Below are 20,065 nucleotides of genomic sequence, written 5' to 3'. Positions count from 1 at the left end.
CATGAGAATCAGGCTCAGCTGTGAATGTGGCCGACGTCAGACGCTATTAACTAGGAGGCAGTTCTCACTGTGGTCATCTCTGCCGCGGGTGAGCGTGAAAAATTATACGCCGCAGTACGTTGGAGGGTGCTTTTCCTGCCGCACGACACACCTCCTGCTAATTCTCTTTACGTCTCTTAGATAATCGGTCCGCAGCCCTGACGCAGCTTGAAGGCGAAACGACAGCTAGCTCAACGTCGGCGAAGGGACTGGCAGAGACGGCAGGAGCGATAATCACCTGCACTGAAGCATCCAACATTCAACTCTCAACAATTGACCCTGCCCTGAAGCTAAAGTTTACAAAGGCGTTTCAGCATGGATTTAGCACATGCTAATATTTGGCAAGCGCTAAAAAACATAGCGCACCTTTGTAAAAGAGGGGGTAAGTCTTTTGATTCTTTAAGCATTGTAAACTGTTTAAGACTTGGTTCTATGCGGGCAGGAGGGGGAGGTTAATTCCCTATCTAGAGCGGCTTTTAAAGCTTTATAACGCACAGGAATCTGAGGCTCCTCCCCTTTTAACCAAAACTAAGATAATTAAACAAGCCAAGAGGCTTTTTGCTGCAGAACAACACTCCCGATTGATTCTGACAAGGCATTATTTATTCTTAAAGTTTATGCGAAGGGTATTTTGTGAGAGTAAATAGTGGGGTTCCCCAGGGGTCTGTGCTGGGAACGCTGCTTTTTAACCTATTTATCAATTATCTAGAGATGGGAATAACTAGTGAGATAATCACATTTGCTGATGACACAAAGTTGTTAAATCTCAAGAGGACCTTGTGAGACCGGAAAACTGGGCGTCAAAATGGCAGATGACGTTTAATGGGAGCAAGTGCAAAGTGATGCATGTGGGAAAGAGGAACCCGAACTATAGCTACGTGATGCTGGGTTCTGTTTTAGGAGTCACTGCCCAGGAAAAGGATTTAGGTGTCTTTGTTGAGGATACATTGAAACCCTCAGCTCAGTCTGTGGCGGCGGCTAAGAAAGCAAATACCGTATATACTCGAATATACACCGAGATTTCTGAGCCAAAAAAATGGCCCAAAAATGGGGGTCTCAGTTTATATTCGGGTCAGCGCTGACCTGCCCCCCTCCCAAACCCATTGCAGGCCTTAACTGGGCCTGCAGTAAGACCTGGTGGTCCAGCGGTGATCCCTCCCGTCTCCTGCCCCAGCCAACTTTAACAATTTTTATCTCCCTCCTGCCACCTCCACTTCCTGTACCTTTTAAATCCCTGGTGGTCCAGCGGTAGGCTGGGACAGGAGTGATCCCTTCCATCTCCTACCCCGGCTGATTTTAAACAACTTTTATCTCCCTTCCACCCCTCCGCATACCTGTTAAGTCCCTGGTGGTCCAGTGTGAACTGCAGTAAGAGTGACCTTTCTTCGCTCCTGCTCGTGCAGAGCCGCTCGCTAATTGGCTTCTGTGAATTCTCGCAGGACCGAGCAGATTTCTCCAATCTGTGTTCTGATTACTGTATATACTCAAATATAAACCAAGATTTTGGGGCCAAAAAAAAGGCCCAAAAATGGGGCTCTCAGTTTATAGCACTTCCCCTCCCCCTTCCTGAACCTGTTGTAGGCCCCTGCCGGGCCTGCCGTAAAACCTGGTGGTTCAAGGGTGGGCCGGGTCCGGAGAGATCTCTCCCACCTCTTGCCCTGGCCGACTCTAACAACTCTCACCGCCAGGGCAGGATTAACCAATAGTAGGCACGTGTCTAAGGCCCAAAATGGTCAGGGGGGCCCGATATAGGAGGGCATCAACATTGTTTCTTCCAAACGGCGATGGGCCCCTCCAGCATCGATCGGCAATGCAGGCCCCTCCCCGATTTGCAACGCGGGCCCCCCTCCCCCATCGACGGAAAATAAGACAAGCAAGCAACGTGGGTAATAAAGGCAACGGGAACTGTAATTTTGCAAGCGGTGCTGCTTGCCCAAAGCTTCCCTCAGACGCAGCTTCCTGTTTCCGCCTGGGCGCATAGTGGGGTGGGGCAGGGCAGGGGGCCCAGTGTACTTGTGTGCCTAGGGGCCCTCGACGAATTAATCCTGCCCTGCTCACCGCCCTCCCTCCTCCCCAATTAGTAAAAACTGTACCTTTAAAATCCCCGGTGGTCCAGTGGTGAACTGGAGTAGGAAGGATCTTCCTAAGCTCCTCCCCCATGCAGAGCCGCTAACTGAATGGCTGCTTTCGAGTTCTCAGAGTAACCTCGCAAGACATGTGCATGCAAATTCTACACATATTCACGTGAGTAGGGCTATTCTAGAACCACTGCTGCACAACTGGGGACTGATTCTACGTAGGGGCATCCCGAGTATAGGCAGCGGTAGCCATCCTACCGCTGTCTCACAGCCAATCGAGATGCACATTTAAAAAAAAAAAAAAAAAATGCAGGCAGGGAAGGTCGCCTACATTGTTAGTGTATGTCGTGTGCCCATAGAGATGCTTATGAATGCCCAAGGCGTGGCGTGGTCTCCACTGGAAGTGGCCTTGAGCATCCATAATTGTTCCTACGTGTCTCCGTAGAAGTGAGACGGACACCTTAAATATAGGATGTAAAATGGCGGCCTATGTTTAAGGCGTCTGTTAGTAAAAGTGGTTACGATTCTCCACTGGATGCCGATGTGCGATTGAGACACGATCGGTCATCGCTTCGTAGGCGACCGCTGAGACCGGTGTCCTTTAGAGAAATCAGGTCCCTGGTGTCTAAGTGTGTCATATTTATTCAATTTTCTATGTCATTCTCCCAGGAGAGCTCAGAACGGTTTTACATGAATTTATTCAGGTTCTCAAGCATTTTCTCACAATCTATCTAATGTACCTGGGGCAATGGGGGGATTAAGTGACTTGCCCAGGGTCACAGGGAGCAGCGTGGGATTTGAACCCACAACCTCATGGTGTTGAGGCTGTAGCTTTAACCACTGCACCACTATGGAAATCAAAATATAGCAAAAGTGAGCCACGTATAGGACAATGAAGCCATTGTGACATCACTGATGAGGTTGGCTCTTATTGGTGGAATGAGGCATTGTGACATCACAATCTCAGCTCTGGTTATCAGAGGCTGAAACTTTTCACACTATTTATTCAATTTTCTCTACCGTTCTCCCAGGGGAGCTCAGAACGGTTTACATGGATTTATTCAGGTACTCAAGCATTTTCCTTGTCTTTCCTGGTGAGCTCACAATCTATCTAATGTACCTGGGGCAATGGGGGGATTAAGTGACTTGCCCAGGGTCACAAGGAGCAGTGGGGATTTGAACCCACAACCCCAGGGTGCTGAGGCTGTAGCTTTAACCACTGCGCCACACTCTCCCCTTTCATGTGCCATAGGAAGGCAATTAGGACCGAACTGACAGTTAAGTTTGTCACTTTGTTAGACTTTTTGCATGTTGAATAAAGTTGCAGCCATATTATATCCCATATATATATATATATATATATTGCATATGATATTTTGCGTCGGTGCATTTACTGTGTGAGTGTGTCTTCCCTGTCCTATGTTACAAGGGTTGTTTCTGCCCCAGCTATTCATCACTGCCCACTTTTGTCATTGTATATAACCTTTCATGGACCCACTAGCTCCGGGCCAGCACTCATGGAAGCTTGCCTAGGACCATGCAATCAAACAATATGTCCACTCGCTGTTTGTGAAAGTTCAGAAGAAAAATGATGAATCCCAATTACAGTCCGGTCGTCTCTGAATTCACAGCAGCAAGTGTTAATTCTTATTCCAATGTTACGTATTAGATTCAAGGACCATACTAGGCCAGTGTGAAGCTAATTATTCCTTCCTATTTATGTTATTTTAATGGCCTGGCTGCCTCCATGAAAGGCATAATTAAAAGCTATTCCAGGCCCCCTGGGGCCTCTTAACTTTCTCTAATTAGCATCTTATTCCAATCTCCTTTATAATTAATTTTATTTAAATGTTTAAAAGTGTGGAAGAAAATAGTTTTCTTGAGTAGACTCATTAGGGTGATGACATATCATACCACGTTGACACTACACATAAGTTTGAAGCTTCTCTTGTACAGGGCAGGAACCGAGACCCAAGTATACCTAGACTTGGGATAAAAATAGAGGATCTCTAATTAGAAAACAAAGGGTGGAAATTAAAGAACTAAGGCTGGTTATGTTCCATATATGGTGATTTGGTGTAGGATGGACTGTGGTGGGCATCAATGGGAACTCCACTAATATGGAACAGGAGGACGTTATTAGCCAGACTTTACGGTAGATATCCTGCAAACAATGGGATGGTTGGATAGGCTGGAGTGAGCTTGGACGGCACCTTCAGCATTTGGAACCCAGGACAATACCAGACTTTACAGTCTACGGACCAGAAGTATCAAAGAAGAGACAAGTACAGGGGTTCAAGGAAGGTTTAGATAGGTTCCTAAGGGATAAAGGGATTGAGGGGTACAGATAGAAGCAGAGGTAGGTTATAAGAATGGTCAGGAACCACTTCACAGGTCATGGACCTGATGGGCCGCCGTGGGAGCGGACCAATGGGCAGGATGGACCTCTGGTCTGACCCAGTGGAGGCAACTTTTTATGTTCTTAATCATCTAATCATGTATTTTTTTTAATGAGTATAACTTATGGGCAGACTGGATGGACCGTTTAGGTCTTTCTCTGCCGTCATTTACTATGTCACTACGTGTGTGGATATGAAAATGAGTTTTATCAATGTACCTTCATAAACAAATCCAGCACTAACACATTTGCTGTTTCCAGAAAATGCAAATGTATTATAATATCCTGCAGTCGAGTACCAGGCAAACGTGACATTGTCACCTGAACAGAAATTTCAGTGCTAGAAAGTATTTAGACCAGGGCTGCCCAAGTCCGGTCCTCGAGATCTACTGGCAGGCCAGGTTTTCAGGATATCCACAATGAACATGCATGAGAGAGATTTGCATACCATTCCTGGAACGGAACTTCTGTGAATTTCGGGGGAGTACTGTACCTCTTTAAATCTTTGCCAGCATAAGCAACTTCTCTGGCCTACTTTTGTGTTGGCTTTCCCTCTGATGTCACTTCCTAGCCCCGCAATCCGGAAGTGATTTCAGAGGGAGCAGCAGGCCAAAGTAGTTTGTCGCACTAGCGAAGATTTAAAGAGGTACGGGGGGAGGGAGGGCGCGAGCATGGCATGAGGGGGGTGGAGCAGTGATGGCACCCCCAGCAAGATCGCGCCCAGGGTGGTCTGCCCCATCCTCGCCACTCCTTATTACGTCACTGGTTCCACCATACAGTATTTTACTAAGATGGCCTTTGTATATCCAGGTACACTGCCGTTACTGCCACCAGAGCAATGGAGAAACCATAGCATTCAACAGCTGCTCCTAAATACTCCTAGTCAGGGCTTAATTTCTGGGGGAACAGTCTGGAACACAGTCCCACTACTTTTCAGACTCTGGAGTAGCAGGGGTCATCTGCTCCTCCCTTCCAGACAGGAAAAGGGGCAGGGAGGCTATGAACTGGAACAAAAAAAACAGTTTCTAATCCAGCCACTCTTCTGCTGCTTCTGTTCCCTGGCCAAATGGCTGGCTGGCTGGTCTACTCCCCTGGATCGGCATTCTGTGCAGGAGTTGCGGCTATTTTGAAGATCGGTCTGCCCTGCTCCTTGCCTTAGTATATTTTTAAGTTGAAAGACGCGGCGGTGGCAGCTCCTCTCAAGATCCCTGACTGCATTGGACTTCCGACGCAGGGGGGGGATCCTGAGAGGAATCACTGCCTCGTCTTTCAACTTAAAAATATATTAAGGCAAGGAGCAGGGCAGACCGAAGAACAGCACGGCCGAAAGCTGCCGCGTCCGACATCCGCCTCGGGGGGAGAGAGAGAGTGTTTCGCGCGCATGCGCACTCCTATCTGCGGTGCCCTACAGCGCACGGAAAACGGAACACGCGATGGGAGTGCGCATGCGCAGCTTAGGCTTTTATTATATTAGATTGTAACAACGGTGAAACTTAAGTAGACAGAATTGCTAATCAATGCGATGGATGTGCTTGTTTTTAAGTGCAAATTAACTCAAAACAGGGCTCGATAGTCCACAAGCAAACACGCATTTCATCATCCACCATCTGCAGTCATTCTGTTTATTTTATTTAATTTCTGTCCGAGCTGAAAATCCAAGTTCGTAAAGATAAGAAGATCCAAACGGTAACAAAGCCGCGATTGCTTCTTTGCTCAAGTTAGGATAAGTCCTGCATTAAAAAAAAACCCACAAAACTTACTTGCTGTTAGTTTTCAAGGACCACATAATGATGCTTGTCTGGGCGGTTCTATCCTTACGCACGCAGACGCTCCTTACTTTGACAGACTCTTGCATACGCGACATACATTTCATCTCTTCTTGTATATACTTATGAAGGGAATTTTTAAAAATAAAGTGAAATTCTGGAATCTCTAATGGCACACCACTGTGCCGCGGTGTTTGAGAGACACTGCTCCATAGAATCCGGCGGTAGCCACTTGAAGTGCATTAGGGAAGGAACAACTAATTCTGTAAGGTGTGATAACAATCTGCAGTGAAGAACCTGCACCCCCCCCAACAAAATAATATAAGCATAGTTCCCTGGTACCTCGTTTTACAGAACATAAGCAGCGAATGTATCACTTAGCCAAGGCAGAAACACACTATGTAATTACAAAATCATGGAAATTGGGAACCCCCTGATTGAAATAAAGGGTGACGGGATAATCGTGTGCCAGACGCCAGCGCGCGGACAATTCGGCGGAAGACAGAAGTGTGCGGAGGAAAAAATAATTTTTAAAGAGCTCCGACTGGGGGTTTGGGGTGGCAACCCCCCCCCCCCACTTTATTGGTTAGTGTTTGCGCTGCCGTTGCAGGGGTGTATGGGGGGGTGAAACCCCCCACATTATAGAGAAATGGAACGTTTCCAGAAAAAAATCAGGAAAAGTTCCGTTTTTGCTATAATGGAGGTTTCCAACCCCCCGAAACCCCCTACAACAGCAGCGCGAACACTGACCAATAAAGTGGGGGGGGGGTTGCCACCACAAACCCCCCGTCGGAGCTCTTTAAAAATTACTTTTTCCCCTGCGCGCTTCTGTCTTGCGCCGAATTGTCAGCGCTGGATTGTCAGCGTGCTGGCGTCTTGCGCACCACTGTCTATGAACCGAAATAAAGCATACAGGTTTCTCACGTACAATCTACATGAAAAGCGCAAACAGCTACGGCTAATTTCACCACAAACCGCAAGGTTGACAGACCTGTGGAGGGAACTGGCTCCTTTTCTCATCGGGGGACATGACATAAGCAGCTTGGGTGTAGGCGTAGCTTTTGAAGCGAGGCTTAGGAGGCGGCGAAGGGGTGTGCATGCGGCCTTCTGCTACACTGACAGTGATCTGAGAAAGAAAGATTAAGGAAAGAGCAGATACATTGTAAATGCACAGATTGCTCTATGGTCAAGAAAAGTGGTTGAAATGGTGATACATTCGCATGAAGGGGGAAGAGCAGTGCCGTTAAAGCAATCAAACACATCTAGGACTTGCCAGGCCGATATTTAACAAATCTAAGCGCATGGGGGAGGGCGCAGGAATAATAATTTATTTTTCTATACCACCTAATCAGCAGTTCATAGCGGTTTACACAATAGATACTCAGCATACAATATAATAATAACATCATATATAATAAAATTCTAAGAAACTAATACAAGCATTAAAACTAATGAATAAAAAACCCCACAATATAAACTAAAATAAGTATGGATAAAAAGATTAAAAGTACATTATAACTACATGATAATATGAAAATCAATAATGTATATTATATTGTTTAAATAAGTGGGTTTTAAGATCTTTTCGAAATTGATAGTAAGTAAGAAATGGAGAAACGAGAAGATTCAGACATGAATTCATTAATCCAGCTTGGAATGCTAAGGTCCGATCCCAAAAATTTTTTGTAACGACATGCATTTGCCGAAGGAAAATAAAACCAACCAGATTTACAAATATTTTTCTTAGAAATAAAAAAACAAAAATGAGAAACAAGGTAAGCCAAATTTAAATAACACTCTGGCCTCAAACGGTAGCCAGTGACACTTTTGATAATATACACTGATAGGATCGTGTTTTTTCAGATTAAAAATCAAACAAATAGCTGTATTTTGTATGATTTTTAGTCAGCTAGTGGTTATTTTAAACGATCCCAGATAAATAACATTACAGGTTCAGGTTTATTTAAATTTGATTATATCGCTTATAATGCTTTTATGTGATGTACAGTTTAAAAATGGGGAAACAATATTACAAATTAAGGACATATGCTAGACCAGGGATAGGCAATTCCGGTCCTCGAGAGCCGGAGCCAGGCCAGGTTTTCAGGATGTCCACAATAAATATGCATGAGATAGATTTGCATCTCAAGGAGGCAGTGCATGCAAATCCATCTCATACATATTCAGGTGGAGATCCTGAAAACCTGACCTGGCTCCGGCTCTCGAAGACCAGAATTGCCTCCCCCTGTGCTAGAACAAAGCAAGACCAACATGATACATAAAACCTGGCACTTGAAAAAAACGGCACTGAGCACAATTCTGTCCAGGGCACGTGTCCTTTACAGAATCATATTCAGCGCCGACTCCTGTACCTAACTTACCACCAAACGTAAGCCTGCGGCAAATGCTGGCTTCCACCTTAGGCGGGCTGAGGCAGTATTCTATAATTATGCCTGTGAACCGCCTTGAAGCCCGATTTGGCGGGATATCAAATTATGAATAAACCTGTAAACTTTTCCGAACGCCCCCTGGCACGCCCCGGAGGAAGAGCCGACTCTGGCACGAGCAGCGGGTCGGGGGGTTGCAGCTCGTTCCGCAACCATCAAAGAAGTATGAGGGAAGGGAAAGAGCGCAAGCGTTCGGAAGTGGGCTTTTGGCACCTTGATAAACAGGGAGGTTATGTTGCTGTCTTATTACATTACATTACATTACATTAGGGATTTCTATTCCTCCATTACCTTGCAGTTCAAGGCGGATTACAAAAGAATTATCCAAGATGTATTACAAGAACTTACAAAAAAAAAAAAATTGGTCATTTTCAAAAGGAGTAAGAAATGGGTAAGGTTATTTGTTTGGGGTAGTTGGCTTTAGTGAGAGGTGGAGTTTGAGACTTGCGGTATGATTTCTTTTTTCAGAGTTTTCTTGAAGAGTATGGTCTTTATTTCTTTTCTAAAAGTCTTATGTGGTTAAAAGCCGGTTTAATTAATACCCCAATTTGTATTAAGTGTAATAAGGGTCCTGGTACTTTAGTTCATGCCCTTTAATTAGGTCATTCTGATCTGCCATCCTGTTATTTTTAGGCTCATTATAGGGTTGTTCTGTTGTAGATTCATCAAGGGGAGTAATTTTTGGAAAAGCTGCGGCTTGTGGGGTTTTTGGTAAAAAGAAGTGTCTCATTTCAAAAGGCGTGTATAATAGGACATAAATGTATTATGCAATTTTGGTTATCAAAAGAAGCTCCTAGTTTTTGGCATTGGAGGAATCAATTTCATCGTCTATTGTTATTTGAGACTTGGGAAGTTAGGCCTTCGGCTAGGAAAATTTGTATGTTTATGGGAATTTGGGATCCGTATATTCAGAATCTTTCAACTAAGGCAAGAAGTTTAATTCTTAATGATTTACATTGAAGCTATGATTATTTATCTAAAACTCCAGTTCTCTACTTTTATTATTCTTTATTTTTGTCAACTTTCATTGGGTTTGGGAGGGGTTTAGTATGATTCTTTCAATTCAAAAGTTATAAACTAAATTTGGGGGGAGGATAGGGGGGAGAGGTCAATAGGAAAAGGGAAGGGGGGTAGGAATTAGGGGGAGGGTATTGAGAGATGTAATGGGTATTTTTGAAATATATTTTGAAGAAATGAAAGATATTTGATGGAAATTAATATGATGAATTTTAATTTAATGACTATTTTATTGTATTATAATATTGTATATTTACTGATTTCTTCAATAAAAATGTTATAAATGTTATATCTAGTTTTACATCAAAATCCTAAAACTGAAGCTGTCTTTTAGGGCCACAACTAATTGGATTTAGCAACAGATGGCGCTGAAGCACAAACTCTTTCATAATGGCCGAACGTGTAAATGTCTCTGTCATAACTAGTGGACGTGCGGCTTCTTGTGTGGAGTTCTTGCAGAAGTTGGCAAATGATGGGCGGAATAAGCTTCCTTGCACAGGCGAATACTTCGAGTGAGAAGACTCACCTTTTGGGAGAAGCGCTGATGTTCTTCTGGCGTGACCCTTGGTAACCGTGGCAAGGTTTCTACTTCCTGAATGGCTTCAATGCTTACTCGTTGGGGAAGGACTTGGAAGAGCGAAGTGACGTACATCAGGATGGATTTCTTATCTGGATAGGCTGTGGCAATATCTGGAAAGAAAACCAACATTCCTTATTCCTAACTTAGATACGCGAGGTCGTACCGTGGCGTAGCCGACAGGTCCTCAGCGCTCACTGTTTCTGCTTTTTACTGTGGACGCAGAAGAGTTTGTAAGGAAATAAGTTGCACAGGAAGTGTAAGCAGGGTAACGGGCAAAGGTTTGTCCATACAGATTCTCTGGAGACTAATTAGAGTTGTAATGATCAGAAAGCCCAAACTTTCCTATAAAGTAAAATGAAAAGATGCCAATTGCCTCCTCATTCATTCATATTTCATCCTATCATCATTTTTTGTGCATTAAGCTGCCAGAAATGAGTAATTTGAGCGATATCGCCAATGAGGTAAATCCAAGAATACTGTTAAAAGGAACAAAATATTCTGTGATATAATTATTATTTCTTGTAAAGTAACATTTATATGAGAATTCAACACAACTATTCAAATAAGTAAAATAAAAAACATTTTCTGCGGCCTATGTAGAGGGGCAGCCTATATACAGGGAACTATCCCACCCCAACTTATCCTGCCATTCTGCACACCCATCATCTACCCTAATCAATGTACAGGGTGGGTTGGAGGGTTTCTCCATTTGCCCACCCCCATCGGATACTTCCCTCCCGGACCCCTCTTCTCAGCTGCTCCAGGTAGGCTCCCCTCACCAGTTTTCTGCCTTCTTTCCTTCACTTTAACTTCCCTTCCCCCAACAGTTACACAAAAAACCCAACCTCACATATGAACGTGTAGGCTCAGACTCGGCCATGCGAGAGCCAGGGTAGATAGATGGGATCGAAAGATAGAGATAGAGATATATTCAACCTTCTTCTCCAGTACATATGTCAGCTAAGCTGATAAATAGTTTGGTTCCCAAACATTCTTTTTGCCGTGCAGTGCTGGCCCTTCAGGCTGTAGACATGGCATTTTGCTTTCATCATAACTCAGAGCTATATGTGAACTGAAGTCATTGATTTCAGCAGAGAAGTCTCTCAGCTAGCTGTGAAAAATGAACAGACCGCAAGAATCGTTAATGGGCCAGCACCATGCATACAGGGCGAACACACGTTATAGAATTATACTGCAAACCACTAATAGACCTTGCAGAGGACGTCGGAAATTTACAGTAAGCTGCTTGCAAGACAAGACAAAAAAACCCCAAACCTTTATTCATCATCGGGCATGACCACAACTTCATCTTATGATGCTATCTGCATCACCGTACGAAATGGCTTCAGGGGTTTATGATTTGTTCCAGCTCCTGAAGAGATGTTTCCCTTTGGAAATGAAAGCGGTGAGCTGAAAATGTACACGGAGTTACGGAACCCAAGGACCTTGCTTTTGATTCTCTTACATTTTGACCTTGAATAAGTCAATTAAGTCCTTCACACTCATTGCTAGTACGAAGCACTTTCTGGAAAAGTCACCTACAGATCTCATGCATATTCATTGGGGAAATCCTGAAAACCTGACTGGATTGCGGCCCTCGAGGAGGGACTTTGACACCCCTGCTCTAGAGGCATTGCCTCATCGGGGTATAAATTTATACAATCGAAGAAATTTCTGGTCCAGTTTGTTAACTCTTCAAAATGGTTTGACAACTTACACTACATTACGGATACAGATTCCTGGCCAAATATTTGGTCCCAGCTCGTGAAATCCCTTAAATCAGCCTCCATGCTCCAATCACCTGGACACCTATCCACCCCAATAAGATTAACGCCTCCCTACCTTCATTATGCTGGTCCTGTAATAACCATCCAGGCACTCTGGATCACTTGCTCATGCACGGTCCTATACTTCAGAACTATTGGAGTAGAGATTTTTTTCTATTACTACAAAAATTGATTTCTCTCAAATATTGTTTGGTAACCATGAAGATATTCATTTAAGGGACCACTTTGAGGTTCGGCTCTATCGCATTTTGACTGCGCTGGCCCTTCAGAACATTCTTCACAATTGGAAGAATTTGTCTAATGTGGAATACCATGTTTTCTGGAACTCTGTATGTATCATTCCTGAAAGACGCAATACGTATACTGCTTACTGTCATATATGGTCCTCTTTATTAATTTACTGTAACACTGCTCCCACTAAATGACCTTGGTCCATTTTCAGAGTAGTAAAGACACAGGGGGATTGCGAAGATCTGCAACGTGACATAATCAAGCTCGAAGAATGGGCATCGACACGGCAGATGCCAGGGCGGTACTTGGAGAGACCTCCCAGGAAAGAGACTTGGGAGTTTTGATCGACAAGTCGATGAAGCTGTCCACACAATGTGCAGTGGCAGCAAAAAGGGCGAACAGAATGCTAGGAATGATAAAGAAGGGGATCATGAACAGATCGGAGAAGGTTATCATGCCGCTGTACTGGGCCATGGTACACCCCCACCTGGAATACTGCGTCCAGCACTGGTCGCCGTACATGAAGAAGGACACGGTACTACTCGAAAGGGTCCAGAGAAGAGTGACTAAAATGGTTAAGAGGCTGGAGGAGTTGCCGTACAGTGAGAGATTAGAGAAACTGGGCCTTTTCTCCTTCGAACAGAGGAGACTGAGAGGGAACATGGTCAAAACATTCAAAATCCTGAAGGGAATAGATTTAGCAGATAAAGACAGGTTGTTCACCCTCTCCATGGTAGGGAGAACGAGAGGGCACTCTCTAAAGTTGAAAGGGGATAGATTCCGTACAAACGTAAGGAAGTTCTTCTTCACCCAGAGAGTGGTGGAAAACTGGAACGCTCTTCTGGAGTCTGTTATAGGGGGAAACACCCTCCAGGGATTCAAGGCAAAGTCAGACAAGTTCCTGCTGAACCAGAACATACGCAGATAAGGCTAGACTCAGGGCACTGGTCTTTGATCTAAGGGCTGTCGCCTGGGCACGATGGACCACTGGTCTGACCCAGCAGTGGCAATTCTTATGTTTCCTATACTTTTATGGGATTCAGACTGTTAATGATACTATTTCTAATACTGCTATAAAGCTCTTTGAGAGCCATTTTGTGTACAACCTCTTACTTTTGTCTCTTGCATGCTCTGTTGCGACATATCTATTTCTTCTTCTTTCCTTTATTATACTTGCTTAATAAATAAATCTTTTTGAACATAACCCCCCCCCCTCCCGTCCTACTTTATTTATATCTAACTAGAGTTATAACTTTGTTTTCATATCAAAAAAACCAAAGGACAACCACCTCAAATTTGAGAAAGAGGAAAAAGATATATATAAGACAGAGCAACACTTATCTAAATGGCTGTTTGCCAATTGCAACGTTGGTGAGTATTTCAGTAAACCCACAACGCTCCACTTTGTCAAGAGCGTTTCAGCCAAGACAAGCCTTCCTCGGGGGATAATGGAGCTGTTGCCGAATACTTATGCTCTGCAAAATCCTTTCAGGACTGACTAACATGGAAGTGCAGTATCTCTATAAACTAAATTAAGTCGGGGGCTGCTATACTGGCCATCACTAGAGCACCCCAAAAGCATCGGAGTGTCAAATACAAAGCATGGATGCAGCACAGACATATGAAGAGAACATTTTACTATGAGTCCAGTGCAAGCATCAAACTGATACATGTAAAGCATGAACACAGCACAGACAGATGAAGAGAACATTTTACTAAGAGTCCAGTGCAGGCATCAAACTGTTACATGTAAGGCATGAACACAGCACGGACAGTTGGAGAAACTATTTTATTAAAAACCCCAAGCAGGCATCAAACTGATACATGTAAAGCATGAACACAGCACGGACAGCTGAAGAGAATATTTTTCTAAGAGTCCAGTGCAGGCATTAAACTGATGCATGTAAGGCATGAACACAGCACAGACAGCTGAAAATAATATTTTACTAAGGCCCACTAGCATTTTTAGCATCAGCCATAGCGGTAAAAACTCTGATGTGCTATGACGTTGGAGTTGTTACCACCACAACTGGTGCTAAAAACGCTAACGCCGTTTTGTAAAGGAGAGGGTAAGAGTCTAATGCAGGCATCAAACTGATATATGTAAAGCATGAACACAGCACGGACAGCTGAAGAGAACATTTTACTAAGAGCTCCATGCAGGTATCATACAGATAAATACTGTACAAACCATGAACACAGCACAAACATCTGAAGAGCTGATCTTCATCAGAGCCCCACAGAGCTATCACAAATGAATTCAGCACAGACAGCTGAAGAGCAGAACCTCATCAGAGTCCCATGTGGATGACACACAGATTCTCAAATTATGAATACAGCAGGGACAGCTGAAAAACTGATCTTCATCACACCGATACATAGAACGACAGCAGAGACAGCTAAAGAGCAGATTTGCATCAGCATGCCATGCGGATGCCACAAGGTGCATGTAAAACATGAATACAGCACGGACAGCTGAAGATCAGATTTTCATCAGAGCTCCAGTTGGGCATCCCACTAAATACAGCATTTCTATATAACCCAGGCTGAGCAGCCCCAATGCATGAACAACTCAGAATCAAACTGCAGAACTCGGTTCCAGATTCTATCCGTCTGACCTCTGATTTTTTTGGCATTTCGGGAAAGTGTGAAAGCCTACTTTTTTCGACTTGCCTTTTCAAATTCGGTTACTGTGTAATCTTGCAATTGCTTGGCTCTTTTTTAATTTTAAGGCACATGTGCAAGTTGTTTATTGCATGCTCTTATTTTAATAATCACAGCCGTCAGCCTAATCTACAAATTAAAGAAATATGATTTGATCACAACCTTCATCAGGCAACTACACTGGCTCCCAATACCATCCCGAATAATCTTCAAAACTTCATGCATCCAGATTTTGTACGAAAACTCAGGGGATCCCCTCAGCCAACTATTCTCTACTGCTTGGTCGACATCAAGAAGAATCCTTAACAGAATTCAACGAAACCTGCCATCCACAAAATATCTGCACCATAAACGAATCTCCCACTCTACGCTAACTTATCTGGGTGTAAAAACCTAGAATGGCCTCCCGGATGCAATCAGGAAAGAGACAAATTATACCGTATTCAGGAAAAACTTGAAGACTCACCTAACTGTTTCAGCTTCTCTATATCACCCCCACCTCCTAGACACCTCCCCTTGCTCTCCGACCCCCCTTCCCACTTCATCTTTGATCTGTCGCCTTAAGCTTGTATAGGTTTATGCGACTCACAAATGGAAGATTAGATTAGATTAGATGCAGACTACAAATGTTTTAAATAAATTAGCGGGTCCTTTTACTAAAGCGTGTGCTAAATCGGTTAGCGTGTCTTAGTAAAAGGACCCCTAAATGAAAAAAAACCTAAAAAAGTGTAGTGAATGTCCGGGACTGCCTCAAAACCAGATTAAAGTTCAGAGCTTCACTCATAAATCTGCCTTATTAAGCCCTGTATTTCTTTGAAGAGCACGAAGGACCTCTTCTATCAAGCTGCGCTAGCCGTTTGTAGCGCGGTGAGCCGCGCTGAATGGCCCACGCTGCTCCCGACGCTCATAGAGCAGTGCGGGCCATTCAGCGTGGCTCTCTGCGCTAAAAACGGCCGGCGCAGTTTGGTCGAAGAGGCCATTCGTTTTGAGACTGTCCCCGTGTTTAATTTTGATTTAATTCACAGAATCCTATTTTTCAGAAAGTCCATTCTCATTCGGCTCAATACAGCTCACGCTGATCACGTCTCGGGTTTCTCGTTCCATTCATCCCAAAAGCTTTTCTGATTACACCGAACGTGGCTTGCCTGATTGCAAATATATATGACATGCTGCGTACATTTTCTTTCACTGGAGCAAAAGCGAGTTGGCTCTACTCAGATAATTGCAGACAATGCAAAGGAAAAAAAAAAAAAAAAAGAGGTGAATTTGGACTGAATACATATTAAGGCTCATTTTTAGATACGAATATGCAGAAATCAGAATTGATACTTCCAGGTCGGGCTATGAATGATCCAAGGACTAGTTCAGAAAAGAATTTGCTGACACAAAACCTTCACTAAAATTATAAGCCAGTGTTCTTCAACCACCGGTCCATGGACCACTACCAATCCACAGAAATTTCCTGCCGGTCCACAGGGCCAGCACGTGCATCAGGCCCAAAACAGTGTTCTTCAACCGCTGGTCCACGGTGCGATCGATGCGGCGTTATCTTCGAGCCAGCTCCCTCTTCCTAACTGATTCAGTGCACAAAGCCACAGGCAGTGGCTCCTACAGGCATCCTGCGCCTGAACCGGAGGACTTAGGGAAGGCTTCCAGATGAGGCACGGGATGTGCAAGGTACAATTAGTACTATTATGGGGTGAGATCTGGGGTGGAGATTGGGTAGAGATGGGCGGGGTCTGGCCCACGACTTAGCCCCGTGCTCTTCAACTGCCGGTCCACGGACCGATGCCGGTCCGCAGAATTATTCTTTTAGTTCTGCCGGTCCATAGGTGTAAAAAGGTTGAAAAACACTGTTATAAGCAGTCCGTTAAGTCATCGATGCCATCCGTGAGTATTTGCAGAGTTTGACAAAACCTATTTTTCCTATGATTCGAAAAACAAAACAAAAAAAAAACCCTGGAAACTCGCTGGACTAACCCCGTCTTTTACTAAGGTGCGCTAATCGAATTAGCGGGCACTAAATGCTAACGTGTCCAAAGACTAACATGCAGGCGTTAGCGTTTAACGCATGCTAATTCGATTAATGCACCTTAGCAAAAGAGGGCCTAGCATTGGCCTATAGCCCTTGACACTGGAGACTACATTGATAAACTTGCTTTTTTTTTTTTTTTTTTACCAAACCTTTCAAACCATCCTCATACATGCAGGTATGAACATGTGTGTTGCGATACGTGTTGCAGACAATTCTGAATGCGCATAACATTTGCAATGGAAATGCAGCAACTTATACATGTTTAGGGCTACCAGATTTTCCCGATGGAAAATCCGGACCCATGGCCATGCCCACCCAATTCCACCCGCGTCATGCTCTGACCCGGCCCAGCCCCGCCCTACACTTGTTCATGCATCGGGAGGACATGTCCGGGAATATCCAGACGTCTGCTAACCCTATACATGTAGTGTCGTAACTTATTGCATATAGATCCACCATTCAGAAAACCTATAGGTGAGCATGCTTCTAATTAATTACAGACCCCCAAATTCTGTATATAGCAGCAAATATTGTGTGCAAATCAATGCATGCAGCTGATTTTTTGCCCACAACTTAATTGTTTAACAAGACCAATCAATGCTGATAATTGGCAATTAACTCAATAATTGACATTAAGTGGCGCTAATTAGAAGCTACAAACGCAACTTGGCAACTTTTTTTTTTATGAGCCAGATATTGTGTGTGCTTGTGTTACACACACACATGAAAAAAGAGGCAGACAGGTTGATAACACAGTTACTGATAAGTCTAGACCAAGGGTAGGCAATTCCGATCCTCGAGAGCCGGAGCCAGGTCAGGTTCTCAGGATCTCCACCATGAATATGTATGAGATGGATTTGCATGTACTGCCTCCTTGAGCTGCAAATCTATCTCAGGCATATTTATTGTGGAGATCCTGAAAACCTGACCTGGCTCCGGCTCTCGAGGACCGGATTTGCCTACCCTGGCTTAGATCAATTGAAAGGAGAGCTCAGGAGTTTTCGACCCCAAGATGCCTTTGAACATTGATGTTTTTTTGCTCCAAATTGAACTAGACCAGGGCTTGGCAACTCCTGTCCTTGAGGGCTGGAATCCAGTCAGGGTTTTCAGGATCTTCCTAATGAATATGTATGAGATGGATTTGCATGTACTGCCTCCTTGAGCTGCAAATCTATCTCAGGCATATTTATTGTGGAGATCCTGAAAACCTGACCTGGCTCCGGCTCTCGAGGACCAGATTTGCCTACCCCTGGCTTAGATCAATTGAAAGGAGAGCTGAGGAGTTTTCTACCCCAAGATGCCTTTGAACATTGATGTTTTTTTGCTCCAAATTGAACTAGACCAGGGCTGGGCAACTCCTGTCCTTGAGGGCTGGAATCCAGTCAGGGTTTTCAGGATCTCCCCAATGAATATGTATGAGATGGATTTGCATGTACTGCCTCCCTGAGCTGCAAATCTATCTCAGGTATATTTATTGTGGAGATCCTGAAAACCTGACCTGGCTCCGGCTCTCGAGGACCGGATTTGCCTACCCCTGGCTTAGATCAATTGAAAGGAGAGCTCAGGAGTTTTCTACCCCAAGATGCCTTTGAACATTGATGTTTTTTTGCTCCGAATTGAACTAGACCAGGGCTTGGCAACTCCTGTCCTTGAGGGCTGGAATCCAGTCAGGGTTTTCAGGATCTCCCCAATGAATATGTATGAGATGGATTTGCATGTACTGCCTCCTTGAGCTGCAAATCTATCTCAGGCATATTTATTGTGGAGATCCTGAAAACCTGACCTGGCTCCGGCTCTCGAGGACCGGAATTGCCTACCCCTGGTCTAGACCTGTCGTTTTTTTTTTCGGATCGGTATTGCCAGTCCGATTCTGGCATGCAATGTTAGGCCATCAATCAAGTGGCTCATTTTAATATTAATGACCTCTTTTTGCATGCCAGAAAACTGCAAGGTAATGGCGGAATAGAAATCCCTAATGTAATGTAATGTATTGAGAATCGGGTCGGTGACCATCGGTACACGATTGGAGAGTTTGGTGCATCCAGCTCTTAGCAGCTTCGTCGCATGTCCCCTAGTCCTAGTATTTTTGGAATTCACGTTTACCCCATCCACCCCACTCATTATTTTATAGACCTCTATCATATGAGCCCTGAACCCCCTCTTCTTCAGGCTGAAGAGCCCTGGCCGCTTTCCTCATCGGGAAGTTGTCCCTGAAAGTAAGTGTTAGCAGGCCTTAGGTATAATTCATTGCACTGAAAGTTCATTTCCATATTTATTTTATTTATTCAATTTTCTAAACTGTTTTCCCAGGAGAGCTTGGAATGGTTTACATGAATTTATCCAGCTACTCAAGCATTTTTCCCTCTCACAATCTATCTAACGTACCTGGGGCAATGGGGGGATTAAGTGACTTGCCCAGGGTCACAAGGAGCAGTGTGGGATTTGAACCCACAACCCCAGAGTGCTGAGGCTGTAGCTTTAACCACTGCACCACTCTGGAAATCAAAGTGTAGCAAAAGTGAGCCAAGTCTAGGACAATGAAGCCATTGTGACATCACTGCTGAGGTTGGCTCTTATTGGTGGAATGAGGCATTGTGACATCACAGGATCAGCTCTGGTTACCAGAGACAGACACTTTGCACTTATTCAATTTTCTATGTTATTCTCCCAGGGGAGCTCAGAATGGTTTACATGAATTTATTCAGGTAATTAAGCATTTTTCCCTCTCTGTCCTGGTGGGCTCACAATCGATCTAATGTACCTGCAAACGATCATATTTTTCAGGAAGCATGTCAAGTTTGATGGAAGATGCTTCTTGTAACATAGTAACATAGTAAATGACGACAGATAAATACTCGAATGGTCCATCCAATCTGCCCAACTGTAGCCTCTCCTTAAATTACTGATTTAATTTAAATTGTCCTTTTTCCTAGATATTTGTGGGCCAGAAACCCAGAACTCTGCCCGATACTCTGTTTAGGTTTCATCTACTGAAATCTCCATCAAAGCTCACTCCAGCCCAT

The 20,065-nt window shown here is 44.1% G+C and overlaps 1 protein-coding gene across 12 annotated transcripts in view; it reads right to left on the bottom strand.

Annotated features, from left to right (window-relative positions):
- Positions 1-20,065, bottom strand: part of DMD (dystrophin) — a 2,510,493-nt gene that overhangs the window by 1,504,070 nt on the left and 986,358 nt on the right. For 11 of the 12 annotated variants that reach the window (XM_033949686.1, XM_033949692.1, XM_033949684.1 and 8 more), the window contains exons 8-9: positions 10,272-10,435; positions 7,273-7,407 (exon numbers count right to left, since the gene is read on the bottom strand). In XM_033949686.1, coding sequence (XP_033805577.1) covers positions 7,273-7,407; positions 10,272-10,435 — 299 coding nt within the window. The remainder of the gene's footprint in view (positions 1-7,272; positions 7,408-10,271; positions 10,436-20,065) is intronic. The other variant, XM_033949693.1, reaches the window with a different exon arrangement.

The sequence above is a fragment of the Geotrypetes seraphini genome, chromosome 6 (assembly GCF_902459505.1).
Source record: "Geotrypetes seraphini chromosome 6, aGeoSer1.1, whole genome shotgun sequence".
In the NCBI taxonomy this organism is placed as follows: domain Eukaryota; kingdom Metazoa; phylum Chordata; class Amphibia; order Gymnophiona; family Dermophiidae; genus Geotrypetes; species Geotrypetes seraphini.
Note: the sequence above shows the minus strand (reverse complement) of the source record. Positions and strands in the feature narration are given on the sequence as shown.